General features: G+C 59.1%; 3 protein-coding genes across 5 annotated transcripts in view; 2 read left to right on the plus strand and 1 right to left on the minus strand.

The window, feature by feature from the left end:
- The window catches only part of METTL23 (methyltransferase 23, arginine), a 105,973-nt gene extending 83,457 nt beyond the window's left edge, over nucleotides 1-22,516 (minus strand). The window contains exons 1-6 of one of the 3 annotated variants that reach the window (XR_013961049.1): nucleotides 22,419-22,513; nucleotides 21,606-21,685; nucleotides 21,019-21,118; nucleotides 19,445-19,505; nucleotides 19,211-19,277; nucleotides 17,692-18,094 (exon numbers count right to left, since the gene is read on the minus strand). The gene's annotated coding sequence lies outside the window, so the exon portion shown is untranslated. Of the gene's footprint in view, nucleotides 1-17,691; nucleotides 18,095-19,210; nucleotides 19,278-19,444; nucleotides 19,506-21,018; nucleotides 21,119-21,605; nucleotides 21,686-22,418 lie in introns of those variants that run through there. The other 2 variants (XR_013961048.1, XM_080677516.1) reach the window with 2 other exon arrangements.
- Nucleotides 1,757-17,962, plus strand: ST6GALNAC2 (ST6 N-acetylgalactosaminide alpha-2,6-sialyltransferase 2). Its single transcript, XM_080677510.1, has 9 exons — nucleotides 1,757-1,981; nucleotides 5,272-5,332; nucleotides 8,706-8,880; nucleotides 9,419-9,584; nucleotides 10,200-10,338; nucleotides 12,050-12,153; nucleotides 13,826-13,909; nucleotides 15,658-15,757; nucleotides 16,361-17,962. Exons 1-9 carry the CDS (start codon nucleotides 1,857-1,859, stop codon nucleotides 16,532-16,534), a joined length of 1,128 nt encoding a protein of 375 aa, XP_080533636.1. The 5' UTR covers nucleotides 1,757-1,856; the 3' UTR covers nucleotides 16,535-17,962.
- Nucleotides 12,971-13,816, plus strand: LOC308253250 (testis-specific serine/proline-rich protein; the record flags this gene model as incomplete). Its single annotated transcript, XM_080678593.1, has 1 exon — nucleotides 12,971-13,816. A coding segment is annotated over one exon (846 nt), but the record flags the coding sequence as incomplete, so codon positions are not given.

Raw genomic sequence — 22,516 nt, forward strand, 5'->3', positions numbered from 1 at the left:
TTTCCCCCTCTATTTCTTCTTTTTTTTAAAAAAAAATATATATATTTTTGCCCTGGATGGTGTCGCTCAGTGGTTAGAGTGTCAGCCTGCAGACCAAAGGGTCCTGGGTTCCATTCCGGTCAAGGGCACGTACCTTGGTTGCAGACTTCTCCCTGGCCTGGGCCCTGGTCAGAGTGCGTGCAGGAGGCAACCAATCGCCGTGTTTCTCTCACATCGATGTTTCTCTGTCTTTCCCTCTCTCTTCCACGCTCCCTGGAAATATCCTCGCCCTAGCCGGTTTGGCTCAGTGGATAGAGCATCGGCCTTCGGACTGAAGGGTCCCGGGTTCGATTCCGGTCAAGGGCACATGCCCAGGGTGGGGACTCCATGCCCAGTAGGGGGTGTGCAGGAGGCAGCCGATCAATGATTCTCTCTCATCATTGCTGTTTCTATCTTTCTCTCCCTCTCCCTCCCTCTGTGCCCTGACCAGAAATAGAACTGTGACCTCTGGTTCATAGGTTGATGCTCAACCACTGAGCCGCACCGGCCGGGCAGTGCATTTTTTTAAATCATGAGAACTGAGACTAAAGGACCCGTTCCTAACCACAGGCATGGGCTCCAGGAAGCTTTTTGGGAGACTTGCAATTCCATAGGTGAGAGCAGACTTGCCCCCACAGGTGAGAACAGGAAGCTGGGGAGGGGACCAGGTCCCTCTGGTCCCTGCAGTTCCTGACCGTTGGGGGGCGCTGGAGAATTTCACAGGTTTCATGTCTCTGACCAGGAGCACTGCCCACCGGAGAATAGTCCATCTCACCTACTGTCACCACCTGGGGGGGCTCTGTGTCAAGAGCACAGGTGCCCACACTCCCCCTCCTCCTGCTGACACGGAAGCCCCGGCCAGACTCTCGGGTGCTCTCCCTGCGCTGAGACCTCCAGCTTGGCCTCGTTTTGTAAAGAGAAGGCAGGGGTTGAGGGTCCTGGCCGCCAGGGACAGTCACCAAGTGAGTGGGCGCACAGCCTCAGCTCCTCCCCCAGCCCATCCTGCAGGCTCCCACCTCAGCCCACCGTCAACCCGGAGCATCCGGGGGTCCTCCACCCTCCCGATCTCGGCTGTCCGGGTGAACCGGCTCATTACACCCAAATTCCCAAATTCTGGAAAGGCCCCAGATGCACACACCACCACATTCTTTCCATATATTTGTATTGATTTCAGAGAGGAAGGGAGAGGGAGAGAGAGAGAAACATCAATGATGAGAGACAATCATGGACCGGCTGCCTCCTGCACGCCCCCCACTGGGGATCAAGCCGGCAGCTCGGGCCTGTGCCCTGATGGGAATCAAACCGTGACCTCCTGGTTCAGAGGTCGGTGCTCAACCACTGAGCCATGCTGGCCAGGCTACACCCACGATTCTTGAGCGCCCTTTCGAGGGGGACCGCCCCACCGGCCTCGGGAATTCGGGAGCCACGGGTGCCCCCCCCCTCCCAGGACAGACGCAAGGCGAGACCTCCGCAGCAGGTGGGGTGTCTCCCCGCGCCCCAAAGCCCCCACATGCCTCCCCTGGACAGCGCCGGGAAGGCGCTCGGCCCAGCCCCAGGCTGGACGCAGGCGGGAGCGTAGGGAGGGTGCCCGCAGTTCAAGGACCTCCTGGCACAGGGCGGAGCCAGCGGCGCGGGCGACTCTCCCGCCTCCCCAGCCCCACCCGATGGTGGGGCGGCTTCCGGAGGCCTGATCCGGGCAGGGCTGGGAGGCGCCGGAGGTGGGGGCGGGGGCGGGGGTGGGGGCGGGCAGGGCGGGGCCGTTGCCTCCGGGAGGCCGGCTGGCTCCCAGGTCCGCGGCGCGGTACTGCTGCAGACGGGGCGCCCGCAGGCGGGGCTGCATGGGGCTCCCGCGCGGCCCGCTCTTCTGGCGGCTGCTCCTGCTCGGGGCTGTCTGCTCGGGGATCCTCCTCACCCTCTTCTCCGCGGCGGGGAGGCCGCACCCGGGGCTCCGGGCCGCAGCCAGGTAGGGCTGCCGCGCGTAACTAACCCGGCGGGCGCAGGGACGGGCGGGCAGGGCCAGCCCACGGTCCTCGGACGGCCTCTTTGGGGCGACTCCCAGCGGGGACCCCGGCTGCGGCCCTTTGAACCTCCACTCCGGTGCTGAACTCGCGCTGCCCGGGACCTCAGCCTCCGTCCCAGGGGAACCTTGCCCCGTGCGCTCGGGCGACCCGCTCGCGACAGCCTGTTGGGTGAATCCCCTCCGTCCCGATGAGAAACTCTTTATGGCCCTGATTTGGCGGGGTCATCTGTGTCCGATCAAAACAGTCCCGTTTTTGTGGGGAACTCTCTCTCGGTAACTTTGGGGGCAAGGACCCGTCTTCCGGTTCCCAGGATGCCCGGATCCCCAGCTCGGCGGTGCCGGGCCATCCCTCCCGCTGGCGCCGTCTCTGCCTGCCCGGGCGGCTCCCTCTCGCCCGCGCTGTTTGTTCTCTTTATTTGATAAGCGCCGCCTGGGCTGGATCCCACGAAGAGGTGGACTCCCCCAGGGAACAGGGGGCCAGTTCGGGGCTCCATTCAGGTTTTCCTGGCTGAGCCTCCTGCGCTCTGCCCCCTCCCGGCGCCCTGGGCACCTGCCTTTCATGTGCGCCCACGTGGAGAAACCCGAGCCCGCCTCCGGTGGGTTCCAGCCAGGAGGAGCCTGCCAAGGGTTGGCTTTACCTTGGAAAGCGGTCAGAGCCGCGCCCCGAGCCCGGATTGGGGGCTGCAAAGGGCGTCCGCAGCCCTGCCAGGCCTCCGGGCCCAGGCTGTGCCTTCCCAGCGCCTTGGCACCTGCCCCTTCCTCACTCAGCCTTGCTCCTTGCTGCAGGGATAATGGGCTGAGAGCAGAACAGCGCCTGCTCCCGGGGAGTAAGGTCAGGGGACACCCACAGCTGCCTCTGGAATAAAGGGCGCTCTAGCCAGCAGGTCTCGCCTGAAGCTGTGGAATCCCCTTGTGGTGGGAAATTACGTGAGGAAAAGGACTGCAGAGGGGAGAGCTACTGAGGAAGGGGACCTTGTGAATTTTATGTAAAGATGTTTTAAAATACAGACAGCCCTGGCCAGTGTGGACCTGCAATGTTTCTCTCTCTCTCTTCTTTCTCTCTCTCTCTCCCCCTCTCCCTCTCCCCCTCTGTCCTCTTCCCTCCCTCCCTCCCTTCCACTCTCTAAAAATCAATGGAAAAAATATCCTCTGGTGAGGATTAACAAAAAATAAATAAAATACCATTAAACGTCCTTTGAAAGTATTGAATGCCCTTTAAATTTGAGGTTTGCTGAACATCCATTATACCTCAACAAAGCTTCTTTATGTATGTATTTATTTTTGGTTAATCCTCACCTGAGGGTATTTTTTCCCATTGATTTTTAGAGAGAGTGGAAGAGAGGGAGGGAGAGGAAGAGACACACACACACATTGATTGGTTGCCTCCCGCAGGCACCCTCACTCCTTCCCGCCTCCCCCAGCAGGTGTCTGGAAGCCCAGGGTACTGAGGGCGCCCTAGAGACCAGCAGGCCTCCCTGAGACTAGGGGGGTGCAGGGCAGTCCCCACCTCGTCCCCTGCACCTCTCCCCTCCTGTCTGCATCCTGCCCTGGTCCTGCCTGGCTATCCTCTGCCTGGCTGTCCTCCGGCTGGCTGCGTGTTAGAATCCGGGGAAGGGCCCGCCCATCAGCTCAGAGTCTCAGGGATGGGGCCTCCGCCGGGTGCTTTTTAGCTCACTTCGAGGTCCCCAGAGGCCCTGCTGTGCCCCCAGACAGGAGCTACAGGATTGTGTGGGGGGCCAGGTGGCCGGTCTGGGGGAGGGAGGGCGCCCTGCTCTCTCTGTCCTGCCCTCCAGGGTCTCAGAAACCTGCAGGGAGGCAGGTCACAGTCTTCATTGTGACTTGGCTGTCCCCGAGCTCAGAAGCAAACAACAAGGGCCTTTGTTCCCCGCACACTGCGCACCCCTGACCTCCCGCCTGCTCTGTGCAGAGGGCAGGGGTGCGGAGAGGCCCGACACCCTTCCAACAGGCAAGGGCCCCACTCCTTCCTTCCTTTCGGTTCCCCTTTGCCCTCGGGCCACCTGGAGGTGGGGCTGGGCCACAACTTTAGCCCTTCTCCCCCCACTTCCCCCCCCCCCCCCCCCCCCCCCCGCCAAAGGGACGCTGGCCTAGAAGCTGGTAACCACGGTAACATTTGGTTAGAGGACACTGTGTGTGAGATAACAGGTGTTCTGTTTGAACTCACAGCCGGGTGACACGTGATAGGCTTACCCGTCATGTCAGTGTGGTCATCCCTGCTGTCCAGGCGTGGACTCAGGTTCCGAGTTTAGTAACTTCCCGAGACCATGGACTACAGACTTCGGGAGTCGGCGGCAGACCTGCCCTTTACCGAGACTCTAGGGCTGGAGCCAGGGTGACCCCTTCCCCCCCCACCCCCCACCAAGGGCACCACCTTCTATGGTCACAATCCCAGGGGGCTGGCAAGCTTTCTTCTTTCCTCTTGTTTGTTGTTAATCCTTACCTGAGGATATTTTTTCCCATTGATCTTTAGAGAGTGGAAGGGTGGGGGGAGGGGGAGAGAGAGAGAAACATTGATGTGAGAGAGACACATGGACTGGTTGCCTCCTACATGCGCCTGGACCAGAGCCGGGATCAAACCTGCAAGAGGTACATGCCTGGGAATCGAACCCTCAACCCTGCTGGGGGAGGTGGGAAGGAGTGAGGGTGCCTGCGGGAGGCAACCAATCAATCGAACCCTCAAACCCCCCCCACCTCTAACCACTGAGCAACCAAGCAGCGCCGTATCTTCATCTTTGAACCACTGGCCCTGTGAACCCCCATTGCTGCTGCCTGCCGGGGTTTCTTCCCTGCCGGCGGATCCAGCGTGTCAGACGTAATTGTGTGGGAGTACTTTGTGCCTAAGGAGAGAGGCACGGCCGAAACCGGTTTGGCTCAGTGGATAGAGTGTCGGCCTGCGGACTGAGGGGTCCCGGGTTCGATTCCGGTCAAGCGCATGTGCCTTGGTTGCGGGCACATCCTCAGTAGGGGGTGTGCAGCAGGCAGCTGATCGATGTTTCTCTCTCATCGATGTTTCTAGCTCTCTATCCCTCTCCCTTCCTCTCTGTAAAATATCAATAAAATATATTAAATAAATAGTTTTTAAAAAAATAAAATAAAATAAAATAAAATAAAGAGAGAGGCACGGGCAAGAATCAGCCCAGAAATAGGGTCAGAGGGACGGATGCCTTTGACCCTGACGGAGCCAGACCCCCCTTGACGTGTGCCTTCTCTCCCAGGAACACCACAGCATCTCAAGCGTTCACTGGACCCAAGGCCGCGCATTCTGGGACGAGGAAGGTACAGTGGCCGGCTACTCTGTGCTCTGAGCACCCTCAAGTCAGCGGGGAGGAGGGGCGAGAAGAGCAAACCAATGAGGACATTCTCACGAGACTGCTGGGCAGGAGCCCTTCGGACCCCCACCCCCTGGGCCCCGGAATGCAGCCAACAGCCACCAGGGCTCCTCAGACCTGGCCACTAGGGCTCTCTGCACCCCAATAGAGGAGGATGGATCCATAGGTTCCCTGGGGTACAGCCAGCTGAACGTTTCTTGGAAGTCCTGTGATTTATCTCTAAAAGGCCTGTGAATGTGAGATTCTACTCCCCCAGATGTCTTCTTACTATAAAAGTCACATTGAAACCGCTCGCCGCAGAGTAGACCCCAAACCCTGGGAAGATGACCCGTGTTTGCCTTGAGGGTTTGAGACCCTGCCGGCCCGGCTCTGTAGCTAAGAGGCTGTGGGCCGAGGTGCCATCCCCAGCACGTGACCTGGGTTTTCCGACATAAGCCTCATGGCAAAATGTGGCACAGAGGGTCAGGCACCCCGCTCAGGGCCGCGCGGGGACAAGAGGTGGCACTGGGGTTTGAGCCTCTGGTCTGCCCCCAGAACCTGCTCTGAACCACTGAGCAGCAGAGCCGGGAGGACAGGTGTCCTCAAGCGTGTCCCGAGTGCTTGGCCAGGTCATCTTTTTCTTTTCTTTTCTTTTTTTTTTTAAAATATATTTTATTGATTTTTTACAGAGGAAGAGAGAGGGATAGAGAGTTAGAAACATCAGCTGCCTCCTGCACACCCCCCACTGGGGATGTGCCCGCAACCAAGGTACATGCCCTTGACCGGAATCGAACCCGGGACCTTTCAGTCCGCAGGCTGACGCTCTATCCACTGAGCCACACCGGTTAGGGCCTTTTTTTTTTTTTTTTTAATCTATTTTTATTGGTTTCAGAGAGGAAGGGAGAGGGAGAGGGAGAAACATCAATGATGAATCATTGATCGGCTACCTCCTGCACGCCCCCTACTGGGGACCGAGCCCGCAACCTGGGCATGTGCCCTTGACCAGAATCGAACCTGGGACCCTTCAGTCCGCAGGCCGATGCTCTATCCACTGAGCCACAGCAGCCGGGGCCAGATCATCTTTACATTCCTCCAGTCCTTTCCCCCTGGAGCTGCTTGATGCTAAATGACATATACCCCCACCCGGTTTAAAAGGAGGACTTGAGGGAGCTTTTAAGTACATATAACAAGGCAAAAACATAAAACGAGTGAAATAAAGAAACGTGCGAAGGACAAGAAAGGGTGGAAAATGAGATGGCTGGTAAGTGCATGAAAGGTGTGCCACCCGGCGTGAGACAGGCCAGGTCACTGGCCCTGAGCTCCCTGGCGGCCACAGTGAAGGAGGAGGCTGCCCCCGGGTCCCTGAGGGGAAGCCGGCCAGCTGCCCTCCTGATGCGAAGACGAGCTTTTCTCCTGGAGCCTCGCCCACAGGCCGGGAGACGGAGCAGCAGTGACGCCGCTGCGCTAGGTGCTGCTGGGGCGCTCGCTATGAAACATGAATTTCCAAAGTTCCCACGAGACCGGCGCTTAGGAAACGGCCCGAGCATCGCACAGGTTGTGTTTGCTTCCGAGCCAGTGCCAGTGAGGGCACCGGATTACAGGCGAGAGCCACACCCAGCGAAGGGCCACCGAGGAATACACAAATGCGTGCACGCACACCCCGCCTGCCCCATGGCGTGGTGAACCTTCTTCCTGCCATTTCAGAATAGCTCAGGAGCCGGCCCCTGCGGATGCCCACGCCACAGGGGCTTTCCGAGGCCAAACGCCACACTTAGCAGCGCTCAAGTCCCGAGGCGCTGAGCGTGAGCTGCTTCCACCTCTGTGGGCTGCGTCCCGGGCCCAGTGTGCCAGTGCTGTGCCACTAGCCCCGTTTCCCCAAAGCCCTGGCGCCCGACGGCCCAGCTTCGCACAGTGCGGTGACTGTGAGGAGCGTCTATGTCACGTTATAGCAGGAGCGACCACACGGCTCTTCCCTGCGATGCCCTTGATCAAACCAGCACCGTAACAGGAGGCCCCGCAGGGTGAGGGCAGCCCCACCCGGGCACCGCGGTGTGAACTCTGCCCTGGGGGACGGGACGGGGCCTGTTCGGTACCTGCCCTCCTTCCAGGTCCCCGTGTGCCTAGGCACCCTGAGGTTTTGTTACGTTGTAAATCAGAAGACGCCTTAATCGATAAGCCACATTTATTTGGAGTCTTTTTCATTTCTCCAGTGCTAGCGGGCCCAGAGGAAATATTGCTTCTCAAATTCTGGGGCCCCAAACAGAGGAAGTCTTTCCTATCTATACCTTTTTCAGTTCTTTGTCTTCCAAATTTGGAACGAGACTTCCGGACCTTCTGAGAAAAGGTCCTGTGTGCTGGGTCAGGGCCGTGAGACCATATCTCAAGGCCTGGCCTGGCGCCAGCACTGACAACTCTGTCTGGGACATAGTTTATGGCCTCTCTGGAATGGGAGTAGTCTTCTTTCCCCTATTATTTAAGCAAGCAAACGTTTACAGAAGCCAGAATAGCAGGGTTAAAATTTTAAACAGCGGTTTTTACCCAAGATGGAGGTCACGATGCTTCAGTTTCCTAGGGCTGCTGGAACACATGACCAAACGCCGTGGCCTAAAACGGGAGACGTTGTTTCTCGCAGTCCCGGAGGCCAGAAGTCTGACACCCAGGCGTCTGCAGGACTGTCTGGGGAACCCGTCCTGGCCTCCTGCACCTCCTGGGGGCTCCAGGCCTCCTCGGCTTGTAGCAGCATCACTCACTCTCTGCCTGTCATCACATGGCCTCCCTAGAGGGGCACTGAACGTGGGGCCCCCTGAATGCAGTGTGACATCTCAACAACCTCCATCTGCACGGGCCCCACTTCCAAATAGGCCGCGTTCCGAGGGGCTGGGCAGACAGGGACTTCGGGAAGACACCGTTCAGCGCAGCGTGAGCGGCGGCTGGAAGAAAGACACGCTTGCGTCTCCCGCAGCCCTGTCTCGCCAGCCCCGCAGCGAAGATGCCAGAGCTCACAGGATAAGTGACAGGCTTCGATCCAGGCCGGGGATCCCAGAGACTCAGCTGGTGCGCCTCCTCCAAAGGCGAGCGGGTCTCACCCACTGGTGGGAAAACGCCCCGAAGTTTCCCCCGGAGTGAGGTGCAGCTGCAGGAGCAGGAGGCAGAGCCAGCAGGCCCCAGAGATGTGGCATCCAGGGGGCTGGGCAGGGGAAACCCAGAAAGCTCTCTGATCCCCAAGTCTGGAGGAGGGAGGCCACCTCTTCCCTCCCAACCCCGTGGGGCCTTCGAGCTGCTGGGAAGCTCCCACCCACCCCAGCCCCCCGAGTTCAGCCCTCTCATCTTCTCACCCACAGAGCAGGCCCTGCAGACACTCGCTCGCTCGGGTCGTTCAGCGGCACCCCCACTTCCGGGCTCTGTTCAACTTCTCCCAGCCAGTGCTGCTGGCCGGGGGCCTCTTCTCCCAGGAGCTCTGGGACAGCCTGAGCCGGCGCAGAGTCCCCTACGGCTGGCAGGGGCTCCCCCGCCAAGGTAACCCTCCGCCCGCCGGCCCTGATGCCGCAGACCTTCCTGCCCTCACCGCGCTGGGATGTGGGACCCCCGCCCCCCCCCCCCGTGTCCCTTTCCTCCCGGGGGGCCTGCGCTCGACTTCCAAGCTATGCGACTCCTGCTGACTTTCCTGCCCCCACAAGCACCAGCGGATGAGCACGAGGGGCTTGGCTCCCCGCCCACCCCCAGTACTCTCACCATCCGGGGGCCTCCCTGGCCTAAAGGCTAAGGTGCCCGTGCCCAAAGTGGGCTGAGACAGGGCATGGGGCCCCAAGCAGCCTGCGGACTGTGCCACTGTCAGACCCTCCCCGTTAGCTCCGCCCCTACCCCCAAGCCCAGGGTATTCCTTCTGGATACCGTCTCCAGAGGCACCGCGGGCACGGCCACACCTGTCCCCCACCGGCCCCTTTCCCTTCTCATGCCCCACTGGCACTTCATCCCCTCCCACCCTCTGTGCCTCCGGGGAGGGGCTGTTGTCCCGATGCCAGCCTCTGCATGAGGTCCCCCTCCTGACCCACAGACATCGCCTCCACCCTGAGCCTTCTGAACAGCTCTGAGAGCGCCCAGCTGCTGGGCTCCAGGGAGCGGCGCAGGGACTGCATCCGGTGTGCCGTGGTGGGTAACGGGGGCATCCTGAACGGCTCCCGCCAGGGTCTCAACATCGATGCCCACGACTACGTGTTCAGGTATGCATAGCAGGGGCAGGGAGGAGGGGAGAGGGGCAGGGAGGAGGGGAGAGGGGCAGGGAGGAGGGGAGAGGGGCAGGGAGGAAGGGAGAGGGGCAGGGAGGAGGGGAGAGGGGCAGGGAGGAGGGGAGAGGGGCAGGGAGGAGGGGAGAGGGGCAGGGAGGAGGGGAGAGGGGCAGGGAGGAGGGGAGAGGGGCAGGGAGGAAGGGAGAGGGGCAGGGAGGAGGGGAGAGGGGCAGGGAGGAGGGGAGAGGGGCAGGGAGGAGGGGAGAGGGGCAGGGAGGAGGGGAGAGGGGCAGGGAGGAGGGGAGAGGGGCAGGGAGGAGGGGAGAGGAGCTGTCCCCCGAGGGAGCATCCTCCACGGGTGTGGGCCACGCAGCAGCCCCAGGCAGACAGGCATGGACACAGGCATGTGCAGACAGACATGCCACGGCACCTGAGAGGAAGGAACCGCCAGGACAGATGTGCCCACTGCACAGGGCGTCCCTTGAAGTCTGGTGCTGCCGTGGCACGGGGAGCGGTCCGTGAGGCTGGGACAGGTGTGGCGGAGCCTGGGGGTGGGAGTCCCGCACAGGGTGGGGTGACCGCCTGGCCAATGGGCTCTGTTTGGACCAGACTCAATGGTGCTGTGATCAAAGGCTTCGAGAAGGACGTGGGCACCAAGACCTCCTTCTACGGCTTCACTGTGAACACGATGAAGAACTCGCTCGTCGCCTACAGCACAGAGGGCTTCACCTCCGTGCCCCGGGGACAGGTGAGGCCTGGTGGGCGCCACGGGGCCCGGAGCCCCCTCCACGGGAAGCCCAGGGTCCTGAGCCCCGGGCTGCTGGCCGCGCAGCTATGCCAGGACCCTGGGCGCGGGGATGGAGGAGGGGGGACTGGGCAGGGCGCCCCGCTGCTTCAGGTGGCACTGCACCACTTTCGACTGGTGTGAATGGCTACCATTTAGTGAGAGCTGACGGGGTGTTAGCACCCTCCGTATGCCCCGCAGCCCCACTGTCCTGGCAAGGAGGCTAAGGCTCAGAGCCCAGAGAAGCACTGGGGTGCAAACCCAGACTCCCCGCCAGGGCTCCTCACAGGGACGGGCACTGACTGGTGCCACCTCGCCATCAGAGCAGCCCAGCTGCAGCGGCGCAAGGCCCCTCTGGCGCAGACCTGGGGTTCCATGCTGCCCCCAGAAGAGCGGGGGTGCCTTCCGGATCCCCACAGCGGCCTGTGCAGGGAGCTGAGGTTCAAGGAGACTGAGGAACGTGCCCAGAGTCATGTCTGGGGGAGCATCTGCTACCTCCAGCCTCCTTCAACCGGTTTCTAGAATAACACACTTCCCCTCCAGAAGGTCTGGGTGCCCCGTGCAGGTTAGGGGGATCCCAGGATAAGGGGTCCCGTCATGCTCTACTGAGCTGGGTTGGGTTTCTAGAAGCTTCCTCCTCTGAGAAGGAAGTGAAGGAGTGTCCCAGCCACAGTGTCTGTGCCTCCGAGTCTCACAGTAGAACTTCTCAAGGCTCGTGACAGAACCAAGTGGGACGGCTGTGTTTCTGGTGTGGCCACAGAGCCTGTATGAGCTACCGCTGCTCATTAACAAAATACCCCCAAACTTGGTAGCGTGGTTACTTGTTTTTTAATATGTCCTTATTGATTTCAGAGAGGGAGGGAGAGAGAGAAACATCAAAGAGGAGAGAGAATCACTGATCCACTGCCTCCCGCACGCCCCCCGCTGGGGATGGAGCCCACAACCTGGGCACGTGCCCTGACCGGGAATCGAACCGTGACCTCCTGGGTCATAGGCCCACGCTCAGTCACTGAGCCACAGCAGCCGGTTCACGGGCCCACGCTCAGTCGCTGAGCCACAGCAGCCGGTTCACGGGCCCACGCTCAGTCACTGAGCCACAGCAGCCGGTTCACGGGCCCACGCTCAGTCACTGAGCCACAGCAGCCGGGTATTAGGAGCTTTAAACAACACACGTTTATAATCTTACAACTTCAACGAGTCAGGAATTTGGAAGCCCCTTAGCAAAGTGGTTTGGGCTCAGGGCCACCCAGGTGGCTGCGGTCATCGGAAGGAAGGCCCTTGTCGCATGGGCCCCGCCATGGCTGCTGGCGTCCTCGTGACGGCAGCTAAGGTCACCCCGAGGGGGGGACCCCAGAGGAGGGAGGCAGGGCCTTCCACGGCCTGGTCTCAGTCGCACACCGCCACTCGTGGTTTTCCTCGTTAGAAACGCGGCTCCTCGCCACTAAGCCTGGCCCGTCCTCGGGATGGCGAGTGAGCTTCGCCTCGGAGGGCAGGGCAGCACAGGATTCGTGAGCCGGTGCCGCACCACCAGATCCTGAGATGGCACTGCCACTGCGGGGAGCATGGGAGAACACCGCCTGTCGGGGGCAGGGCTGGGTGGAGGGCCGTCCCTGCGGAGCAGGACCAGACGTGGCCTTGTTCCCACCCGGGCCCCGGGTCCCCGCTGTCCCGACAGGACCTGCGCTACATCTTCATCCCCTCAGACCTCCGTGACTATGTGATGCTGAGATCGGCCATTCTGGGGGTGCGTGTCCCCAGTGGCTTCGATAAAGGTGACAGGTGAGCAGCTACACAGGGCCAGGGCGTGGTGATGCCATGGCCATCGCCGCCCCGGAGACCCGTCAGGAGGGAAGGTGGCGAGGGCAGGAGCAGATCCCAGAGCTCTGGGGTGATGTTCCTTCCCCCCAGGAGAGCCCAGGGAAGCCTCACGCCCCCGGGCACCTCCTGGTCCGCTGGCTGCAGGCTCGAGGGGCCGCTTTTCTGAAGGAAGCAGGCAGACCTGGCTTCTGAGCTTCAGGCCGCTGTCCCCAAACCAGCCCCGCCACCAGCCGGCAGCACTGGGCCCCACAGCCACTCCTCCTGGCGGGCACCCTCCCAAGACTGTGCCCATGAAACGGGGGAGCGGGCGATGTGGCCCGGCGTCCTGGGAGCGGGAACAAAGGGCACTCTGTCTGGTCTCCCACTTCCTGGGCAGAGGCCTGCGTCCAGCTCTTGAGCCACGTCCTGGCCCCCAGCCCGGCCCTCGCCTGGTGCTGTTGACCATTTCTCCTTTCTCGTCCCTGAATCAGGTTCTGGGAAATCCACCCCACCCCTGGCCACACAATGACCCCGCCTATCTCAGCTCCCCCAGCCTGGGAAGGGCCGCTTCTAAGGGGCTCCTGAAAGGTTAACCCCTCCAAGGCCAGAACAGCACCCACAGGCTGGGCCTGCTCCCCCCCCCCCCCCCGCCCGCCCGCCCGCCCGCCCTGTGATTACCCAACAATTGCTCACAATGCTGCAGGGGTCATGAGGGCGGGCTTTGTGACATGGGCGGGGACCAGGCTCTTGGGGGTGCTGGCTCAGAGACCTTGGGTGCTCACAAGCCTTCCCAACACCAATGAGCTCCCCCTCCCAAACCCCTAATCCGTCCCCTACCCAGTCCCCCTCCCAGTCCCGGACCAACCACAACGGCAGCGCTGCCAACCAGCAGCCCTACTCCAGCTCGGGTGGCTCAGCCCCTTCCCCATCCCCCACCCGGTCCTCCTCCCGCGCCCCCTCTCACCCTCCCACCCCCACGGCCTCGCAGCCCACCTCCCGGACTCCCTCCCTGAACCCCAGCCCTCATTCCCAACACGTGTCTCGAGCATCTCCCCAAAACGCCACTCCACCCCCCTCCAAGTCTCCCTCCCAATCTGGCCTGAAACCTGCCTCCCGAAACTCCTCCCAGACTCCCCCGGGGCACTCCTCCAGGTCCCCCTCCTACAGCCCTGTCGCCTCAGGCTCCTATATCGGGTCCATTTCGGGTATCCCAACCCAAATCACCCCCTATGTGCCCCGCTTCCTGAAGGAGCCCCCCTTCTTCCAGCCCCCCACATCTCCATTGCCCCTGTGCCCGACCCCCCAGTACGAGCGCCCCCTATCCCCCCAGCGCCCCCTGCCCCCGGAGTCCCTCTACTTCCCTCTCCTCCCACCCCCGCCCCACTACCCCAACGCCACCTGCAACTTCCGGACGCCCCCCAACCTGTTCACGCCCCCGTGCTCGCTCACCTACAAGCTGCCCACCGACGTGCTAGTGGGCGCGAGGCCGCCGGTGGTGCCCTCGGTGCTGCCCGCCACCTTCTACACGCCCTTCTCCCGCTACTACTCGCAGCCGCGCTTCTACTACCGCTCCCTGCCCCGCCGCCGCTCCGGCGGCTACGCCCCCATGCAGTATGAGAGCCTGAACCGCTCCGTCCGCTTCCTCTCCAAATAGGCCTCAGACCTACTTCGGACCAGGAGCCCCTGCCAGCAAATTCAAGCTGCTCCATCCAGCCTTCATCAGCTACCTGACAGAGAGGTAGGTGGGCGGGGTGGCAGCGCCCCCTTCCCCCCCCCCCCCCGCCCTGCAGGCCTGCCCTCAGGCCCACCTGCCATAACGGAGCCAGAGCCACGTGCCAAGCAGGTGCCAAGGCCTTGTTATTGGTCTAGTCCAGGGGTGGGCAAACTTTTTGACTCGAGGGCCACAATGGGTTCTTAAACTGGACCAGAGCGCCGGAACAAAAGCATGGATGGAGTGTTTGTGTGAACTAATATAAATTCAAAGTAAAGGAGCGGAGGGGAGAGCAAGAGAACCGGATAGAACAGCCGGATCCGGCCCATGGGCCGTAGTTTGCCCACGGCTGGTCTAGTCACTACTTCAGTGCCTCGATGGAGGTGGTGGGTGTCAATCGGGAACAGGAAACCCGGGAGAACTCGAGGCCTATTTGCCAGGGCTGTTTATTTTTTTAAAATAGTTATTGATTTCAGAGAGGCAGGGAGAGGTATAGAAACATCAATGATGGGAGAGAATTATTGATCGGCTGCCAACTGCATGCCCCCCACTGGGGACCAAGCCTGCAACCTGGGCATGTGCCCTGACCGGGAATCAAACCGTGACCGCCTGGTTCATAGGTCGATGCTCAACCCCTGCGCCACGCCGATGGGGCGCCAGGGCTGTTCATACAGGCACAGGCTGGGTGTGGGGCAGTAATGGAAGCTGAGCTGCCACCATCTTCAGGCTCAAGGCAAGCACAGGGAGAAGCCAGGGATCGAGACCTGATTTCATCCCCAGGTCCCTGCCTGTGGTCCTCCATGGCGGGGCAGGGTCACTGGGCCGCCTGGCGACATCTTGGTTGTCACTAGGTGAGAGCAAGCACCACTAGTGCGCAGAGGCCAGGGCTGCTGCTGAACATCCTATAATGCAACCAAGATCGACCTGGCCCTTTTTTATTTTTAAATGTATTCTTATTGATTTCAGAGAGGAAGGGAGGAGAGAAAAACATCAATGATTAGAGAATCATTGATCGGCTGCCTCCTGCACGCCCCCCACTGGGGATCTAGCCTGTAACCTGGGCATGTGCCCTGACCTGGAATTGAACCGTGACCTCCTGGTTCATAGGTCGATGCTCAACCACTGGCCCTTTAAAGTGTCACTAGTGCAAGCAGCTGGGTGAGAAACCTGCTGCGGCTGAGGCGAGCACCCCGGGAGCAGGGGAGGGGACAGGTGGGCCTGGGCAGGCGGGAGCCAGCAGTCACAGCCACATGCAGAGGAAAACACGGGCTGAGGCCAGGTCTGCTGCTGCTGGAGGAGCTCGGATGTGAGTCCAGGGCTGAGGTCAGCGCCTGTGGTCACCAATGGGCCGGGGGGGGTGGCGTGTCACTTCTTGTGCTACCTCACCAGTGACTCCAGTGGTACCTGTTTGGCCCAGTGTGGGATAGGAGAAACTTGGGTCTCACACTAAACGCAGGCCGCCCGTGCCCTAGCGCCATGGTTACTCACTAGCCCAGGCGTGAGGGCAGGAGGTGGCACAAGTCAGGCTGGACTCGGGCTTCTAGGAGAAAGCAGGCTCCTACTGTGGCTTTCCTGATGGGCCCGCTCCTCTTCCTCACACCCCCCCCCCCCCCCGGTCACCTAAAGAGGTAGTTCAAAGGAGACTGAGGTCTCTAGGAGCTCCCCGAGTAGACTTGATGGGGGTGGCCTTTTTGAGCTGGTCATTGTAATAGTGTCACTATCAAGCTGGTGTGTAAGACCGAAATGTCTGAGTTTCAATGCCGTTTTGCTTCCAGGTTTTTGAAATCAAAGCGGATTATCTCAAAATTTAAAGACTTATATATGCCTAGTACTGGGGCCCTCATGCTGCTGACAGCATTACATACCTGTGACCAGGTAAGCGGCCTTCTCTCAGGAACCCACAGCAGCAGAGCACAGGTGTGAATGGAACTGGATTTACCCGGGAGCCCTACACGAGGCGGCACCTCAGACCCGCTGGGCCTGACCCCTGGGAAAAGGACCCCCAGCTGCAGGAGGGGCCTAGGGAAGGCATGGGAGGGTCGCACCCAATACCCAGGGTCCTTTATAGGCCAGCCCCCTGCCCCACACTTCCTGCTTCCACGCCCTGGTCCCAGGGCAGCCTCTACGCGGTATCCAAGGCACATTTCCAAAAGGCTCTTCTGAAACAGAAGTGGCTGGGACAGCAGGGTTAGCCCCCCACACAATCGCTGGTCACTAAGGGACGGTCCATAGGAGCCACAGGGAAAGAAAGACTCAGCAGTTTTCAAAGGCAGGCAGTGACCCACACTGAGGCCACACGACTCTGGTCCTACACCTTGTCCCTGTTGTAAAGCGGGAGTCTCATCTGTGAGCTGCAGCCGTTCACCTGCATCTTCACACAGGCATATGGTGGGGGTGGGGGGCGGGACTGGGCTTTTCTGAATTCATGTCACTTGACATGAGTGTGCGCACAGCAGCTCAATGCCAATCTCTGTCCAGGTTAGCGCCTACGGATTCATCACAAGTAACTACTGGAAATTTTCCGACCACTACTTCGATCGAGTTAAGCAGCCACTGATATTCTATGCAAACCACGATCTGTCCCTGGAGGCAGCTCTGTGGTGGGACCTGCACAAGGCCGGCATCCTGCAGCTGTACCAGCACCGAGCTTGATCCTTGCGGAGCTGGGGGCCAGGTCCCCTTCAAAGGGGCCAAAGCCAACTCCCCGAGACCCACTCCTTCCCTCAGGGGACACTGAGGTGGATTTGTGACGATCACTGAAGCCTGTTCATTGTGAAACACCCTATCTTGCCCTTGGCTCATCCAAGAAAACCCCTGAGTCTGAGACAGACACCCCCTGGGTCAAGGGAGAATGGACGGCCCCCTGATTTGTTTAAAGCTGAAGATAACACTCCCAAGATGTGACTGTCACCCTCACCAAGGGGCAGGCATACCTCAAGGCCAACAGGTGCTGGGAAGTCAGTGGAGGGCTCAGCCACACTCCATCACAGGCCCCGCACACTCCCAGCCAGTCCTCCACGGACACGCAACCTCCAAGGCAATTCGACTCAAGGACACGCCTTCACCTTTCTGAGACCGTGACCGACATACACGAGTGCCATGAGAAAGAGGGAGCGCAAAGCGCCGAATGTAATCTGAAACCAGATAATTGCATAAACGATGGATGGCCATCTTCGCTGTGTGTGTTGAGGGTAGCAGCATGCCATGCCGCCATGCAGGGGCGTAGCGTGGAGATCAGAGAACAAGAACCATGGAAGGTTCTGGGATTTGATAGGGGTTGAGTGCACAGAGGCTGCCTGCCTCTGAGGGGATTTCCGCTACAGATCTATTGCCACCTGGTCACCAAACGGATGGCACCCTGTAATGAACCCCCGACTCCGTATTGAACATCATGGTGCCAACAATTGGCACTTAATTGACAGGCAGTCTCACTTAGGCATTATACAGGCTCCTATGGAAGCTAGCTAGCCCCACCCAGCCCGTAAGCCCTGGGATCCCCCCTCCCCCGGAACCAAGCAGCTTCCAGGACAGTCTGATGCCTGCACTGTGCGGGGCTGGGGGTCTCCACACGGCTGGCTGGTAGGCAAGAGCCTTCGCCAGGTGGCAAGGACCCCTACCCCTAGGGCCCAGGACCCATTAAAGGGGTATAAAATCAACTTAGTGGGAAACTTACAAACACCCCAACACATCCGATTGCATTCTGTGTGCAGTTAAACCCAATTGTTATTCTGTGAAACTCATTTACCAAGGAATGCCAAGTCACAATATACTGTTCTTACGTGGGTCTCAATCTGAAGTCCACAATGCCAGTCATTTGAAAATGTTTATTTGTGCTTCAAAACTTAAGCCCAAGTGACTCAAGAATTCCACTTTGAGAGATGTTTTTCTAGGCGGAGCATCTGCTTCCCACAAAAGAGCATGCTCAGTACACGTTAATTACCTTCCATTTACCGTTGCTGCAGTCCTGCCAATACAGGGTAACGAAATAGATCCCCTATGCTGCGGTTTCTGAGTATCCTTAGTTATACCCCAGTTTCACTAATTGCCCAAGGTTTTCTGGGATAAACTCATTTTCTCTCCAATTATTTGGCTGTTTTTGAAGATGAAGTCCACAGGGCTCTGAAATGATCCTCCTTTGGGGGAAGCACTTTACAGGCATTAATATTAGCAACAGAGGCTGTGCGGATCGGGCCGGCACCACTGGGAGGTCACCTGTAAAACCAGAGAATCGTCTGACACAACAGCCAACAGAGTGACCCAAACTGAAGGCTAACTTTAAAGAATCAACCAGGTTAGAGAAAAGGCAACCGCAGAGGCACGCATTCGAACCCAGGACGCCCATGTGCGTGTTGAAGGCATGACGGGTACGATCAGATAGTTCCATGCGGCTGGTGAGGCCCCAGACGATGAGCGGCTTGTTTTCAGGAGAAGGTGGGTGTGCGTGGGGGGGGGGGGGGGGGGAGGATGTGCAGTGTTTGGGAAGTAGCCAGTCAAGACCAGCCGCGAAGCTCTGGGGACATTTGCATTCACCTGCTCCAGACCCCACTTAGTAACACACTCTCTCAGTTTGTTGGGCGGTACGCTGCTGGGGCCAGTTTTCAGGCTCACCAAACCTCACCCCAAATATAGCTTCCGTGGTGCCCGAACAAACACGTGGCCTTGACTAGAGCCCGCACACACCCCACTTTCAGCGGTGCCACTTCAAGCCTGGCACTAAGCCATGTCCAGAGCCACTGACACCTTCTTGTCCACATGCCAGTCATGCCTTTCGGGTGCGATCCGAGCCAACCTCAGGAGACTCTGGGGTTAAGCACCCAGAAACCAAACAGCAGGGCGGGCTGCGGCGCCAAGGCGAGAGGCCGACCGGCCCCAGGATGCCCCCTGCACAGCTGCGGACACTTGACTTCCCCGTCTGTTTCAAAAAGCACATCCGCTTTCTTGAGAGATGTGACAAGCACTCTTTCATGCCACAGTAAGAGCCCGGCCCAGGTCCTGGCCACTGCCCAGCTCTGCCATCTCCCAAGCAGCCCGTCCCTCAGAGACATTAACCCAGGGGCCCAGAGCGTGACGGCAGCCACCATTGGTCTTCGAGCTGCAGAGAGCTGACGCGCTGGCCTGGGGTCTCAGGGCATCCAGTTTCCTTTGGGGTCCATTCAACGTGACCCCTTAGAAAACCTGAACTTTTAAGAGCGCAGGGCCAAGCCACCCGCAAGCCTCAGAACAGACTGTTCTCCCTCAGTCCAGAGGTTCAGACAGGGATAACGAACCATCACAGGCGTGGGGGCTGCTTAGGGACAAAGCCAGGTAGGACGGAAACAGAGAACTTACAGCGGGGGGAACGGTTCCACTGGCTCCGGGCAAAGGCGTTCGGTTCTGTGCTTCACACCGCAGACATCTAACAGAAAACAAACCTGTGAGTCAGCCTCCCTGCCACCTAGCAGAACCCCAAGCCGCGGGCAGGGAAGCAAAACGAACCCCCCACCACGCCTGTGGGAAAGTCTTGTTCCGTGCGTGAGAAAAAGCCCACTCCAGGCCCAGGGCCGCGGGCCCGCTGCTACTTACTGCTGCTTAGGGGCTTCTCCCGGAGGGTCTGTTTCCGGTCCGAAACCAAGGCTGGCCTGGCCTGGCGAGGAGAAATTGCAAAGGAAAACCGACTCAAGGATACGCAGGTATCTCTCAAGTCACTCCCTTTCAAACCAGGCCTAAGTTATCTGTAAGGAGCTTGGGAAACGGAGTCTCAGACATCACATTCCACACTGAAAGGCCTTTCTTTGCCTTCAGACAGGGATAACTTGACATCATCATGGACTCAGCTCCCACCCATCTGCCAGCCCACAGCACATGCAAACTCTTTTTTTCTCACCAAACGCTGCTTTTTCCCCTCGTGAGAACTCTCATTCAGCCATATCTGCTGTGTTAGAAGGTACTTTCTCCCAAGGGCAAAAACGGACCCTATCTAATGCTAGATGTACCCAGTGTCCAGACCTGACACACTGACCGCTCATGCCCTTTATTTTTTGATAATCCTCCCCTGAGGACCTTCTTCCATTGATTTTTAGAGAGGAAGGGAGTGGGGGAGAGAGAAACATTGATGTGAGAGTGACAGGTTGAGTGGATGCCTCCTGCATGCACCCCGGGCCGGAGATCGAGCCTACAACCAAGGTACGTGCCCTTGACCAGGAGTCGAACCCGAGACCATTTGGTCTGAGGGCCGACACTCTATCCAATGGGCCAGACCGGCCAGGGCAGTTCCTACCCTTTAAAAGGCAGGGTCTCCCTCAGCTGAGCAAGGGCGGGGGGGGGGGGGGGGGGAGAGGTATATAGTCGAGTCTTTCTCATGTCAGTCAAGTGCAGATCACTCCTTTCCGCAGCACAAACAGTGCCTGAGGCCGAGAAGCAACTTGTGAAAAGCCATTTCTCACTCATCTCTGTGCAGAGCAGGCATGTGGCTTTGTTTTGTAAGACAGAGGATTATGGATCTGCCCTGAGAGCGGGTTAAAAATAGCCAGTGGTATAATCTTGCTGTAATAAAAATCCGAGCTAAAAGTAGATCCGATCATCTCTTCCTCCGTGCCTGCTCCCACACTGCCACACGTGATTCTTGGGGCCACTCATCCATGGCTGGGGGTGGGGTCCAGGAATGTGTACATTGTAACACTTCGTAAGTGGTTCTGGCGGACAGACAGGTCTGAGAAGCCCCTGACCCTGTCTCACGAATGAATGAATAAGGCTCTGAGTGGGGATCTGGTTACCTGGCCGAGACTAGAGCTCCAATCACTCAAGTTGGTCTGATACGGGGTTACAATCCCAGCTCTACTGACATTCTGGGGGGACAGTTCTTTCGTGCGCGAGCTGTCCTGGGCTTTGTAGACCACTGAGAAGCCGCCACCAGATCCCAGCCACACCGCCTGCCCCCCGCTGAGAACCACTGGTCTGACCCAATTCTCACAACGGTTGTAACAAATACCGTGTTGAGACCGCTTGGCGAGGAGCCTAGCAGAGTTCCTTCCTACTGACTTCCCTGAGCCGGGCAGTGACAGTCCGGAAAGACCCACACATCTCCGCAATCCAGCAGACCGAAACTGCCCAAGAGATCATGGCCTACACAAGTCGGTGGAAAGAGCTAAAAATCTTACCATTTATAGAAATTTCCACCACGAAGATCCTTACACTCGACATCTGAAGATGATGGTTTTCGCGTGACTTTTCTCAAAGTCCCCAGCCCACACCTTTACCCTGAAGGAGAAATGCGGAGAACATATTTCTCTCATCCTACTAGAAACAATGGTAAGGAAGGTGTTTGTTCTTAAGACTGGCATTTACACGGCTGAGCCTCAGCAAGTCAGCACTCTTCACCAAGGAAGCCCTTTCGGACAGGGATAACGTTAAATCATCCTCAGCTCAGGCTGTAGCCAACCCTTCTGAACCCCAGCCAGCCCACTCCTACCCAAGGCTCCCTTTCACCCCCCTCCGCAATGGTTTCCGCCTACGTTTCAAACAGCGACACCTAGCGGCCCCCCAATCACACTTGCACAGACCCCTCACTTCCGGATTCTAGATTTATGCCAACGTTTGGTCACAGAACGGACCTTCTTTAGTTCAACTTCAGAATAAAGTACGAGGCGGCGTATTAGACCGCTGTATGTGACAAGGCCTTCACACCATCTCGGCTTCCTCCCTTCTGGGACCCACCCAGATCCTGCCTGCACCCAGCCATCCTTACTTATTTCGGGGGCTCCATTCATTACTTTTAAGCTTCAACCTGCAAGTCCGCTTCTGTCTCTGCAGATGCTCAAGGCAGGCCTGTGGGGAAGGAAAAAGGGGACCGTGTAAGGTCCTTTGTAAGAATGCGGCTTTCCACCGTCTCCAGTCCCGCGGATCACTAAATGCAGAATTCTATAGAAACTGATGGGGGCGGTTCTCCAGGCACCCCAGGAGAAGTCAGGTGTTCAGGCGTTAACACTCGCGACGTGAATTAACAACTGCCACTGCCGGCCCGCCTCGGGGCGAACCCGGGACCCCTCAGGGCCGCGGGGGCTGCAAGCTCAGCCCACAGGTGGCTGCGCGGAGGGGCCCTTCCCGCCAAAGGTGGACTCGAGCTCTCTCCCTTCAACCATGAAACCTCGCGCCGTTTGGAAAGCGTTTTCTCATACACTATCTTAGCTAATCCTCCCAACCACCCTGTAAGGCGGATGAGAGGTTTGGCGTCACCATTTCTTTTTAATTTATTCTTTATTTTTTATTGATTTTAGGGAGGAAGGGAGAGGGATAGAGAGATAGAAACATCAATGATGAGAATCATTGATTGGTTGCCTCCTGCACGCCCCCCACTGGGGGGGAGGGCGGAATCGAGCCTGCAACCCAGGCATGTGCCCTTGGCTGGAACTGAACCTGGGACCCTTTAGTCCGCAGGCCCACGCTCTATCTCCTGAGCCAAACCAGCTAGGGCTGGCGTCACCATTTCGCCTCTGAAAAAGGGAGGCCAAGTGTGCCAGCGCCCAAAGAAGACCCCGTGCTCCCGCTTCCGCCGTCTTACCATTGCCAAAGGCCTGAGGCCCGAGGCTGCTCGCCGACCTGGGCCCGGACAGAAGGAGCCATGACTTCCAGCCACGCGGCCGGCCTCGGGGAGAGGGC

This window comes from Plecotus auritus (genome assembly GCF_963455305.1).
Source record: "Plecotus auritus genome assembly, chromosome: 7".
Lineage (NCBI taxonomy): Eukaryota > Metazoa > Chordata > Mammalia > Chiroptera > Vespertilionidae > Plecotus > Plecotus auritus.